This window comes from Aquarana catesbeiana, linkage group LG04 (assembly GCF_042186555.1).
Source record: "Aquarana catesbeiana isolate 2022-GZ linkage group LG04, ASM4218655v1, whole genome shotgun sequence".
NCBI classification, from domain to species: Eukaryota; Metazoa; Chordata; class Amphibia; order Anura; family Ranidae; genus Aquarana; species Aquarana catesbeiana.
Window position 1 is genome coordinate 543,213,678 of NC_133327.1, and position 14,313 is coordinate 543,227,990.

General features: G+C 44.9%; 1 protein-coding gene across 1 annotated transcript in view; it reads right to left on the reverse strand.

Annotated features, from left to right (window-relative positions):
* SNX9 (sorting nexin 9) overlaps positions 1 to 14,313 on the reverse strand; it is a 232,665-nt gene that overhangs the window by 151,293 nt on the left and 67,059 nt on the right. The window contains exon 3 of the mRNA XM_073627898.1: positions 1,238 to 1,312. Coding sequence (XP_073483999.1) covers positions 1,238 to 1,312 — 75 coding nt within the window. The remainder of the gene's footprint in view (positions 1 to 1,237; positions 1,313 to 14,313) is intronic.

Sequence of the window (14,313 nt, forward strand, 5' to 3'; positions counted from 1 at the left end):
ATTATTATTATTATTATTATCATCAATACTGCCCCAAAATAGTAAAAAAAAAATTTTTAGTTTTTTTTTTAATGTACAGTAGCTGTATATTTCTTGCTATTACCATAATTTACCATTATAGAACAACCCATTTGGCATGTCATTTATTTTGGTGTGTGTGTGTGGGGGGGGGGGGTGCTTAGTTTTGAGTGGGACTTCCTGTCCCCACTTCCTGCTTCCGATTACGGGCCGCCTAGGCGACTCCGCCCCCTGCCTCTTCCCCTAGGCGGCCCCTCCCTGTCAGCAAACTTCATGGACCTGTGACGTGTTCCAGAAGATTGCCTGTCCACTGGGAGAGCACAGTGCGTGCCCGGCCGTGAAGCCGCAAGCTGTCATGGCCGAGTGCCCACAGTTTCAATGGAGGCACCGTGGAGAGGAGGGGGAGAGGAGTGAGGCTCCGTGTGGCCGCATCGCTGGATTGTGGGACAGGTGAGTGTCTGTTTATTAAAAGTCAGCAGCTATACTTTTTGTAGCTGCTGACTTTTAATAAACAAAAAAAAACCTGGAACTCTGCTATGGGACTTTTCACAACACTGTGCCGTGGATGCGCTGCGTTTTGAAAAGTCCTGCATGCTGCATCTTTGGTGCAGTGATGAAAACCGCACCAAAAACGCAGCATCCAATTGAAATGAATGGAAAAATGCACCGTGGTTTGCATTTTTGTGTCACATGTCCATTTTTCACATGTGCAGGCAACCCAAAAATGCACCAGAAACGCATATGAAACACAGCAAAATGGGTTTTTGCTGCGATTTTGCTACAGAACAGTGTAAAAGGACCCTTAAAGGAGTAGTTCACCTTTCCTAATGTGTTACACCCATATTCGGAGTGTAACATGTTAGTGCTGCAGCTACACAGAGTTTGCTGATCATGGGTGCAATGCTTTGCAGTCTCCCAATAAAAATAATAAATGTACATTTTTACTTGCAAAAAAGATGTGCATTTATTTTTTTTTTTTTAAAAACTCCTTTAAGACCACAACTGGGAGATGCATATGACGTTGTCATTCTATAACAAGAGCGCCTGAACAAGGGCCTTCATGGCAGGATCACCGGGTATTATTTTAATGAAAGCAGAATAAAAACATTAAACGTGAATTTTAAAATGACAATAACATTTTAGGGCTTATATAAAAATTTAGTGATTGGGTTTATAGGTAGGGAAATGCAAAATTCAGTGTCCTGGCAAGATCCCTCACCTCAACATAGTCTATTGGTACAAGTCCTCTGGCACCATGATTATTCTTTACTTCAATCCATCCTCCGCCAACATCCTGCAAGAGAAAAATCATGTCTATAAACTCTCACACATGAATGGCATACATAGTAGTAAATAATAAAAAAAAAACAATCAGTCTCAAATTATCTATATTGCAGGAAGCTCAATGATTTTCAAAGGAAGAACTTGAACTGGTAATACATTTTTTTTCATAGAATACATAGCATAGCATCTCCACAGAACTAGAAAAAAAAGATTCAGTAAGCTGCTAATTGCCATACACTACCAACATGCCAACATCAAAGTCCACTCAATTTACCTTAAAGTGGTTGTAAACCTCAGGCAATAATATGAACAAAGCATATCCCTCTATAGGGTGTACTTGTCTCACTTCAGAGCACTAAGTATCATTTCTGTCCACTGTCTTGTTCCTCTGCTATAAGCATGAGACACTTATGATGGGTTTTTCTGACACCAAGAGAAAAATGGTGACAGGGAAAGGGCACAGCATGTAACTGACAGCCTCGGCTCTGTTCCTGTGTGCTGCGTGAAGGGGGGTGTGTCTCATCCTTCCAATCAGCTCTCAGAGCTCTCCTCATTGATGTAACTTCAGCTCTCTGCCCCCTGCTTTTCAGAGCCGAGAGATCCTGTGTAAATTCTGCACTTTGAATGAATGTAGGGGACAGAAGTCTGTAGATAAACAGGTACAACTTTATGTAGAAGGATTTATTTAATCTCTGTATACCACCTGAGACCACTCACTTCACTGGGTATATGTGAGGGTTTACAACCACTTTAATTCAAATCTTACAAAAGAATTTCAGAACCCCCTGCAGCAAGAATGACCAGGGCTTTCACATTTCTTCTGGAAGGGACTGCAGCCTGAGGTTAGTACATAGGTGTAAATACATTCCTTTCTCAATGATCAAATGCATAAAAAAGAAGAAAGTTACTAACGTCCCATATAAAGAATGGACTTGCACTTTCATTTGCAAAGTTCCCAGATAAAGGCATTTAGGACATTTTGGGAGTCCTTGTATGCATAATTAAAGGCGATATCAGTAGGCTACAATGCTGATGGCTGCAAAGAGTTGGGAGACCCAACACAGAAACAGCTTAAAGAGAAGTATTTTTGGCCATACTTCTCTTCTGGGTCACAGTAGTGCACTTACTTGTGCTCTCCTGTGACCCAGAATCAGATAAAGCCCGCTGTTGGCAGATTTGCTCCCGCCCCCTCTCCAGCCCAGCGCTCCAGTGAGCGCTACAGGGGCAGAACAGAGAGCCAGTGATCTACAGTCACTGCTCTCAGATCCCAGCTGACCGAGAACCGAGTGATCAGCGGTCATGTGATCACTCCGTTTTCTTTCTTAAAGTCGACATGGGAAAGCTGCAGCATCAGACCAGTGCTGCTGCATGGAGGTGGGTATGTATGCTTGTTTTTTTGGGTTTTTTTTTTAAACCCCAAACTTCTACTTTAAAGTGCATTACCACTTTTGCAGCCAAATTAGGACAGCGCGTACTTTATTTTTGTTACCCATTCACATAGCAGAACTTAAAACATTTCTTTTAAAAATTGTTGCGTACCTTACCTAAAAGTAAGTAAGTCAGTCTGTAAATATGGTTTGGTGGTGAACTACCATTTGAAAAAAAGAACCACTAATGGACGTATTCATTCGTTTGTCTGTATGAACAGTTTTCCATGCAACAACACAGTGGTCAACTCTGTAAGCGCCGGTTCACATTAGAAGCGGCACGACTTGCAGGTCGCCTCACCGAGGCGACCTGCACACGACTGCCGCGGCGACTTGCAAGACGACTTCTGTATAGAAGTCTATGCAAGTCGCCCCCAAAAGAGTACAGGAACTTTTCTTCTAAGTCGGAGCGACTTGCGTCACTCCTATTAGAACGGTTCCATTGTACAGAACGGGAGGCGACTTGTCAGGCGGCTAGGTCGCCTGACAAGTCGCCCCCGTGTGAACCGGCTCTAAGGCCTCATTCCCTCCGGCAATGACATACATGCCACTTCATGCATTTGTATGTGTTTATAGGAGATTTCTAAATTGATTTAAATTGCATGATGGACACTGTGGGTTTGATTTACTGAAACTGGAGAGTGGAAAATCTGGCACAGCTCGACATAGAAACCAGTTTCCAGGGTTTTTTTTGTCAAAGGTTAAAGTGATTGTAAAGCTTGAATTAAAAAAAAAAAAAAAAAAAACATGTTATACTTACCTGCTCTATGCAATGGTTTTGTTCAGAGGAGCCCCGATCCTCTTCTTCTAGGGTCCCTAGAGCTTCTGGTTTCTCCCTGCCCCACCAAATGTACCCATAGGAAGGTGCTTTCCATGGGGCACTCATGTGTGCTCAATCCCAAGCCGGATTGTTTGCTTCTATGCAGACACACAGTCTGGCTCGGCACCGACCCCCCCCCCCCCCCCCGCTCTTTACTCACAGGTTTTGATTCAGAGCAGCGGGAGCAAATAGCTGCTCTCAGCCAAGCCTGTGAAAGCCAGGAGAGAGGAGAAGAGCTGCTGCAGGCGTGCACAGCGCTGGACCCAGATCAAGTTCAGGTGAGGGTTTAGGGGCGCTGGAGTGGAAGCCACTAATAGAAGACTTTTTATCTAAATGCAGAAAATGAACCTTTTACCTTTAGAACCACTTGCCGACCCACCAGAGTACATATACTGCGGCAGGTCAGCAGGTGCATGCACAATCATCGGCATGTGCCTGCACTGGGTTTAGGAGCAAACCCCCCCCCAGATTGCCGATTCCGGTGCTCTGATCACAATGTCAATAAAGCGTTTAAGAATGAATTTGTTCATAACAACTGTTACCTATGCTGTGATTGGCTCACAGTTATCACACTGTACCTGGGCCAATCACAGCACCCTGTACCATGTGATTAGCGGCAGCTAATCACAGATCTTCAGTGATCACAGCTGTCATGAATGGTTAACCCAATTCTTAACAGATGAAAAAATTGCTGTTACAATGATCTTCATTGAAACAACAAACTAAATGAAAAAAAAAAAAAAAACAAACACAACCCCCCAAGTTGTACAGTTACACTATGGTGACACGGAACTACTCTGATGAAAGAATGTAAAAAAAAAAAAAAATAGATAAAAAAAATTAAAAAACCTGAAAAAATGTTTTAAAACATATTGTCGCCAGTCATATGATGACGCTGTACTGCATTGATGACAGTATGTAAGAAAAATAAAATAGAAACAACATTTTTTTTTTTATTTCTTCATTTATCAAAAAATTTGTGACAAAAAATTACAACTTCAAAAAACTCCCCATGCCTCTTACTAAATACCTTGGGCTGCTTACTTTCCAAAAAGGGGTCATTTGGGCATTTTCAGGCCTCAAGAAATGAGGTCATCAGAATCAATCTATCTATCTATCTATCTATCTATCTATCTATCTATCTATCTATCTATCTATCTATCTATCTATCTATCTATCTATATATATACATACACACACCATAGTTTGTGGACTCTAACTTTCCTACAGAGTAAAAAATATACACCGATTTGGGTTATTTTCACCAAAGAAATGTACCAGAATATATTTTGGGCCAAATTTATGAAGAAAGATTATTTATTTGCAAAATTTTATAACCGAGACGAAGAAAAACGGGGTTTTTTTTTCAAAATTTTCAGTCTCTTTTCATTTATTTAGCAGCAAATTAAAAAAAACAGCGACGAATTAATACCACCATAAAGAAAGCTCTATTTGTGTGAAAAAAAAATCATAAAAATTTCATATGGGTACAGTGTTGCATGACCGCACAATGGTCATTCAAAAAGTGTGACAGCGCTGAAAGCTGAAAATTGGCCTGGGCAGGATGGGGGTAAAAGTGCCCGTTTTAGAAGTGATTAAACATTGGGCGGCAGTCACTCAGTGAATTTTGGACCATTCCAGAAAAAGGTAAGAGGGAGAAGGCTTCCAGATTCGATAGCACAACCCAGACTCCAGTCACAGCTATACATGAATGTATAAGCAGTGGCCGGCATCCTGTATCTAGTAGAACCTTGGCTGGTGAGCAGAAAGCTTTATTCCAGGCAAGCTACCAATCTTTGCAAATCTCCAGCTTTACACACCTTTCCAGGACAACCCCAGTAGTAGAGTTTCTCTCTTGGTGCTCCATCCTGGAACCAGCTTGCTCCTTCCAGGTAAGGCCAGCTTTGGACCTAAACCCCAGGTCTAGTTTTCAATAGCTTTTTTTCACATTTTTTTATATACTGTCACCAGTGCAATACAGCGTTACGTTATCATACAACTGGTGTGGCTATGATCAGGGACACTGACAGGTGACAGTATGTAAAAAAAACATTTATAATAATTAAAAAAAATAAATGTTTTCTTTTTTATTACTTTTTTTTCTTTTGCATATTGTGACCAGAACAACAAAGACTTACCATAGTAACAGTGTACTACCCAGGGAAGGTGATCAGGATTTTGTTTTTGCACACTGTGATTGCTTATAACAGTGAATGTATAAACAACAATTTTTACTGAATGAAATCTATTCATTTAGTGTTTACTATTGTGATTAGCCACAGCTAATCACATTGTAGAGATGGGCTGTGATTGGCCCTGTCTGTACCATGTGATCATTGTGACCAATCACAGAGAAGTACACATTGAATGGCATGAATGGAAGCCCTCTAGTATGTACACTTGTCATATGATCTGCTGTGATTGGCCACAGTGATCACATGGTGTTGGCAGTGGGCTGGTACACGGATCTGTCATCCGCTGTGTCCAGGACACACTGTCTGACACTGGCTGGGACTTTTTGACAATAGCCGTGCACAACCACAGCGGGTGTCAGTGGGGTATCACCAGTGGTGGTGCAAGTAACATTTAGGCCTCATGCACACTGGACGTTATAATAAATGTTATAAAAACGCCAGTAGCTTTGCAGTGGGTTTTCCAACGCTTTCGGTTTTTAGCGTTTTCAGCGTTTTTTTGCGCTATTAAGCGTTTTTCTTTTTTTTTTTTAAATTTAAATCAACGGGATCAGAAATGTTAAAATACGCCTGTGAGCCAAGTTTATGAGCATTTATCTGCGTTTTTGGACTCCTCTCAGAAACCACTTGTTTCTGGGAGGAGTCCAAAAGATCCCACATCAGGATATATTCAGTACGTCAATTTTGTTTGGGTACAGTGTCGCATGACCGCGCAATTGTCAGTTAAAGATACGCAGTGCTGTATCCCAAAAAATGGCCCGGTCAGGAAGTGGGTATATTCTTCCGGGTCTGAAGTGGTTAATGTATCCACCATTTAATAAATCGTACTGCCAAATGATCCATCTCTGGGTTCTTGTTTACTCACAGGAGTGAATGAGATATTTTACAGAAGTGACATCTATATAGCCGGGAGCGTTTTGAATCTCCATGGAGAAGATCTGATACACATACAGGACCTAATTACACCTGGCTTGTGGGCCGCTGGTCGGCTGCAGCCATCTGGTGAGTGTGCACCTAATTTGGGCACCTGGAGATGCACTTAATTAAAAGAAGAAAGAATCACTTTACTATTAAGCCAAAATCACAGTGATTGGGACCTTCATCTCCGACACATATAAATTGGACTTTAAGCCTAGGTTCACAATGACAGCGGGAATGAAATCGTGCGAGTTCAGCTAAACTCCCACGATTTAATTCCGGCATGTCAGTCCAGACTTCGGGGGGGGGGGGGGGGGGATTTCAGAGACATATCTGTGGGTTTCTGCACAGATGTCTATTGAAATTGCACCCCAAAGTCGCCAAAAGTAGTACAGAAACCACTTTTGGAAATCAGTGCGGCACTGCAAATGCGGCTTCGCACCGATTCGGACATTGCCGTTGCAGGCAATAGCTGCCGATTTGGCATGCGATTTGACACATGTCAAATTGCATGCCAAATCGCTGCAATGTATACCAGGGCTCAAAGATTTATTTTATTACTTGTCACTTAAGTCGTAGGGACTGTTTATAAATTTTCAAGAGACTAGCACCTGTCTTTTAAAATGACTTTTCAAATTGGAAGTGTTTTCACACTTAAAGGGGCAGCAGGGTCCATTTGCAGCTTATTTTTGTAAAACCACTGGTGTTTTAGTTGTATTTCAAGGACAGCGCTCGCAAATTGGGTTTGTTATATTTTAAACCTATATTATTCTTTGGTACTAGCTGCTTCCTTTGTCCACTAAGTGCCGCATTTGTATGAAAGAAAACAGTTTGGCCTACAGAATCACTTCAACTTTTCACTTTTGTGAAATGAAAACAGAATTATGTAGGAATCTTTTGCTTTCAGATTATGTCATATTGTATGGGAGGGATGTTTTTCTGTCACATTCTATTTTTATCAATTGTGACGTAATTCAGACTACACACCTTGAGTCAGAAACATATGACAACTGTAAATGGTCATAGTTCAATGCATTTTATTGCTGAAACTCATAAGAAATATCCTGAGATGATTTCTACACAGCTACCGAGCAATTACTTGAATGAGAAGATTACACCATTACTTGTAGTAAGCTTTTATTGCTTGCTGTAGACTTTTGACGCAGGTAAATTAAGCATTTTGCCCCCTACAGTCTACATTTCCTGGTAAATAAAAGATCAACTTAAAGAAGATCGGTAACAATAATTAAACAATTTAACTCAGTTAAAGTGGATCTAAAGCCTTAAGGTTTTTCACTTTAATATAGTCTATGCATTAAGGTGAAAAAACCTTCTGTGCTGCATTCCCCCACCACCCTAATTCTTACCTGAGCCGATCCGATCCAGCGATGTGCACAACAGCAGTGGCTCCCACCGCTGTCTACCTCCTCATTGGGCAGCTTGATAGCAGCGGAAGCCATCAATCAAATGCTATGACACGGGAGCAGGGCCGAGTCCCTCTGTGTCAATGGATGCAGCAGCGGGACTTGGGAGCCAGCACACACGGGTGACCCCATAAAATCAAGCTTTCCCTGGGGTCACCCGCCGAAGAGGCGGGTCCTAAAGCACCGGCGGGGGACCCCAGAAGAGGAAGATCGGGGCTGCTCTGTGTAAAACCATTACACAGAGCAGGTAAGTATAGACATGTTTGTTATTTTAATCAAATAAAAAAACAACCACTTTAAACTACCTGAGTCCTGTAATTCCCATGCCAGAGATGAGCTCTTCCCCTCTGCCTGTTGTCTCGGCTCTTGATTGGATAGATTGACAGCAGCACAGCCATTGGCTCCCGCTGCTGTCAATCAAATCCAATGACGCGGGGGGCGGGGCCGAGTCTTGCACTCTGCGTCTATGGACTCAGGAACGCGCCCGCAAGGTAACCCCCTAGGAGCGCTTCTCCTAGGGAGTTATACGATGCGGGGAGGACCAGCACCGACGGGGGACCCCAGAAGACGAGGTTTGGGGCCACTCTGTGCAAAACGAACTGCACAGTGGAGGTAAGTATGACATGTTTGTTATTTTAAAAAAATAAAAAACGATCCTTTACAATCACTTTAAGCCATCCAGGACTTTTGTTCGCTCTTTTAAATTGATTTCCCAATGGGATGCACTGGCCAAAGCCCTTATTTAATATGCTCTTAAAGCAAACCCATCACAAAAAAAAAAAAAAAAAAAAAAAAAAAAACAGAGCCTTACAATCACTTTAATAAACATAAAATTAATTTTTAAAGCCAAAATTAGATCTAAATTTTACTTTTTAGACCATGCTAAGTTTTTTATTTAACCACTTGACCTCCAGAACATTTACCCCCCCTTAATGACAAGGCCACTTTTTGTGATACGGCACTGCATTACTTTACTTTAAGGCTCGATTCACACCTATGCATGTTGCTTTTGAGCGTTTTTGGAGGTTTTTTTTTCATGCTTGCCGCGTTTTTGAGCCGCGTTTTAGCGGCGTTTTTGCCGCGTTTTTGCCGCGATTTGCGTTTTGCGTTTTTTTTTTTTTTTTTTCATTTTTTTTTACAGTCTTACAAAAAAATTACAAAAACAAAAAAAAAAAAACGGCAAAAACGCACCAAAAACGCACCAAAAACGCATCAAAAACGCTGCAAAAAAGGTGCACTTGCGTTTTTGATGCTTGTCCATTGAAAACCATTACATGCAAAACGCTGCATTTTGCATGAGAAAAAGTCCCCGACCCTTTCCAAAAACGCGGAGATACAAAAAAGCATTGATGTGAACATGTTCCATAGGAACCCATGTTAAAAAATTCCCGTGCATTTCTGCAAAATGCAAAATGCATCAAAAAACGCGCTAGTGTGAATGGGGCCTAACTGACAATTGCGCAGTCATGCAACGCTGTACCCAAATAAAATGTATTGCATTTTTTTCCCACAAATAGAACTTTCTTTTTGGTGGTATTCGATCACCACTGTGTTTTTTATTTTCTTGTGCTATAAACAAAAAAAAGACTGAGAAATTTGAACAACAAAAAAAATATAACACAATATTTTTTACTTTTTGCTATGATACATATCCCAAAAAAAAAATTTTTAAAAATCGAATTTCTTCATAAATTTATGCCAATTTGTATTCTGCTATGTTTTTGCTAAAAAAAAAAAAAAAATATATATTGATTGCTTTATGCGTTACCTTATAGCGTCTACATAATAGGATATATGCTGGAATTTTTATTTATTTTTTAATGATAATAGTAATGGTGGCGATCAGTGACTTATAGCAGGACTGCAATATTTCAGCGGACAATCGGACACTAACTGACACTTTTGACACATTGCTGGAACCAGTGACACAAATACAGTGATCAGTGTTATAAATATGCACTGTCAATGTAATACTGACACTGGCTGGGAAGGGGATGAATATCTAGGGTGATCAAAGGGTTAATTGTGTGCCTAACCTGTGTTTTGGTGTACTGTGTGTGGTGCTTTTACTAAGGGAAGTCATGTATTTTCTTCCCTGCTTTGCAGGGAAAGAAAATTCATTACTGCCCCGCTGACAGGACAGAGCTATGCCTTGTTTACATAGGCAGAGCTCTGTCCTGTGTGTCTTTCTGATGATCAGCAGGTGCCAGCGGTCATCCATTGGCCGGCACCCGCTGATTGGCATCTGCTGTGTATAATCACAGCACAGCCGGGTCGCCCGTGGCGCGTGCCCCCCTACCTGGAATTGGCGGATCTCGTACCTAGTACGTGATCCGGCGCAGTTGGCAAGTGGATAAGCTCCGACTTCGAAAGTCTTCATTTTCCATAACCCCACTAAGAGGTACCCTTAAAAAGCTTGGTACTCGCTTAAAGTAATCTTAAACACACACTGTTTAAATGACATTGTCCCTTCTATTTCTGTATATGGATTATGGCACTGTAATTATTTAAAAACAAAAAAAAAATATTTTTTTTTCTAATCGATATACAGCTGTCACATGACTCAGCTCTTTCCCAGCCTGATGATACACTAAGAATATTACCGGACCCTCAAGGTGCCACCTACCATATTAGTGTGTCAAAAGGGGTTAAAAAATACTCAAGTATGGGGACTGGATACCCTCAAAAACGTTTAGAGTAAAAATGAAAAAAAGGAGGAAAAGGAGAGGAATGGAAGCTCACGGAATGAAAGTTGAATAGTAAACTTGAAAAATAAAAATGTGTTAGCGCAACCAACCCTATGGTAGCACATATCTATGGAACTTCACTAATCATACAAACATGATTAGCAAAAAAGATTTATTGATATCAAATGTAAAAAAAATACTTTAAAAAACATCATATATACATTAGCATCAAAGCTATAAAAATAAAAGGACCATCTCTGGACAGGTGGTGCAAATCCACCCAAGTTTTAGAAGCACTGAGAATGCTGTAATACAGCTGGGATGATATTCCCAGGTCTAAGCGACCTATGAAAAGTGACCCAAATGTTGAATCAAGGTAAAAATAGGATTTTAATAACAGCTTACCTGTAAAATCCTTTTCTTGGAGTACATCACGGGACACAGAGCCATAGTAATTACTATGTGGGTTATAGGCCACCTTTAGGTGATGGACACTGGCACACCCTAAGACAGGAAGTTCACCCCTTATATAACCCCTCCCACTACTAGGAGTACCTCAGTTTTTGTAGCAAAGCAATATACATGTATTAAAAGAGGGGCGGAACCTCTGTGTCCCGTGATGTACTCCAAGAAAAGGATTTTACAGGTAAGCTGTTATAAAAATCATATTTTCTTTATCGTACATAACGGGACAGAGAGCCATAGTAATTACTATGTGGGATGTCCCCAGAGCAATGCCAACTGAGGGGAGGGAGACGCAACAAAAGTAGGGCACCATTAAACCAGAGGACTTATACTGCTGCCTGCAGCACACTGCGCCCAAAGGCGATATCTTCATGCCTTTTACATCAACCTGATAGAATATGGTAAATGTATAGACTGAAGACCAAGTTGCGGCCTTGCAGATTTGAGCCAAGGAGGCTTGGTGATGCACTGCCCACGTTAGAGAGGGTAGAATCTTCCTCTTCAAACCATAAGCTTGAACAATTACTTGCCGAATCCATTTAGAAATAGTAGATTTCGATGCTGCCTGTCCTTTTTAGGACCTTCAGGCAACACAAACAAAACATCCGTTTTTCGAATCTGAGCAGTCGCCTTTAAGTAGACTTTGACTGCACTCACCACAGCCCATTTGGCGGGGCACAGGCTGGCTGCATTTGGCGGGGCACAGGCTGGCTGCATTTGGCGGGGCACAGGCTGGCTGCATTTGGCGGGGCACAGGCTGGCTGCATTTGGCGGGGCACAGGCTGGCTGCATTTGGCGGGGCACAGGCTGGCTGCATTTGGCGGGGCACAGGCTGGCTGCATTTGGCGGGGCACAGGCTGGCTGCATTTGGCGGGGCACAGGCTGGCTGCATTTGGCGGGGCACAGGCTGGCTGCATTTGGCGGGACACAGGCTGGCTGCATTTGGCGGGACACACAGGCTGGCTGCATTTGGCGGGACACAGGCTGGCTGCATTTGGCGGGACACAGGCTGGCTGCATTTGGCGGGACACAGGCTGGCTGCATTTGGCGGGGCACAGGCTGGCTGCATTTGGCGGGGCACAGGCTGGCTGCATTTGGCGGGGCACAGGCTGGCTGCATTTGGCGGGGCACAGGCTGGCTGCATTTGGCGGGGCACAGGCTGGCTGCATTTGGCGGGGCACAGGCTGGCTGCATTTGGCGGGGCACAGGCTGGCTGCATTTGGCGGGGCACAGGCTGGCTGCATTTGGCGGGGCACAGGCTGGCTGCATTTGGCGGGGCACAGGCTGGCTGCATTTGGCGGGGCACAGGCTGGCTGCATTTGGCGGGGCACAGGCTGGCTGCATTTGGCGGGGCACAGGCTGGCTGCATTTGGCGGGGCACAGGCTGGCTGCATTTGGCGGGGCACAGGCTGGCTGCATTTGGCGGGGCACAGGCTGGCTGCATTTGGCGGGGCACAGGCTGGCTGCATTTGGCGGGGCACAGGCTGGCTGCATTTGGCGGGGCACAGGCTGGCTGCATTTGGCGGGGCACAGGCTGGCTGCATTTGGCGGGGCACAGGCTGGCTGCATTTGGCGGGGCACAGGCTGGCTGCATTTGGCGGGGCACAGGCTGGCTGCATTTGGCGGGGCACAGGCTGGCTGCATTTGGCGGGGCACAGGCTGGCTGCATTTGGCGGGGCACAGGCTGGCTGCATTTGGCGGGGCACAGGCTGGCTGCATTTGGCGGGGCACAGGCTGGCTGCATTTGGCGGGGCACAGGCTGGCTGCATTTGGCGGGGCACAGGCTGGCTGCATTTGGCGGGGCACAGGCTGGCTGCATTTGGCGGGGCACAGGCTGGCTGCATTTGGCGGGGCACAGGCTGGCTGCATTTGGCGGGGCACAGGCTGGCTGCATTTGGCGGGGCACAGGCTGGCTGCATTTGGCGGGGCACAGGCTGGCTGCATTTGGCGGGGCACAGGCTGGCTGCATTTGGCGGGGCACAGGCTGGCTGCATTTGGCGGGGCACAGGCTGGCTGCATTTGGCGGGGCACAGGCTGGCTGCATTTGGCGGGGCACAGGCTGGCTGCATTTGGCGGGGCACAGGCTGGCTGCATTTGGCGGGGCACAGGCTGGCTGCATTTGGCGGGGCACAGGCTGGCTGCATTTGGCGGGGCACAGGCTGGCTGCATTTGGCGGGGCACAGGCTGGCTGCATTTGGCTGGGCACAGGCTGGCTGCATTTGGCTGGGCACAGGCTGGCTGCATTTGGCGGGGCACAGGCTGGCTGCATTTGGCTGGACACAGGCTGGCTGCATTTGGCGGGGCACAGGCTGACTGCATTTGGCGGGGCACAGGCTGGCTGCATTTGGCGGGGCACAGGCTGGCTGCATTTGGCGGGGCACAGGCTGGCTGCATTTGGCGGGGCACAGGCTGGCTGCATTTAGCGGGGCACAGGATGGCTGCATTTGGCGGGGCACAGGCTGGCTGCATTTGGCGGGGCACAGGCTGGCTGCATTTGGCGGGGCACAGGCTGGCTGCATTTGGTGGGGCACAGGCTGGCTGCATTTGGTGGGGCACAGGCTGCATTTGGTGGGACACAGGCTGCATTTGGTGGGACACAGGCTGCATTTGGTGGGACACAGGCTGCATTTGGTGGGACACAGGCTGCATGTAAGGACGGACTTCGCTGGGGACACCTGATGGTATCTTGTGGCAGGCGACGTGGCTAGTGACACGCTCAGGGCTCCCACTGATTCTGCATTATGGTGAGTTGAATGATTTCATTGCAGGTGGTACTTTACCTTAATGCATAGAATACAGTACGGTAAAAAACCTTCTGCCTGTACAACCACTTTAAAGCGGTTGTATACCCCTTTAGCACATTTTTACCTACAGGTATGCCTATTAAGGCTTACCTGTAGGTAAATTGAATATCTCCTAAACCTGTACGGTTTAGGAGATATTCACCTTGCATGCAGCCAAAGATGTCAGCGGCACATGCGCTCTGAAGGTCCGGTGGATGCTGCCAGTGTTTCGTCAGATTAGGCAACCTGTCAGATTTTGTAACGGAAGTGACGTTCCATCGCCGCCATCTTGCTA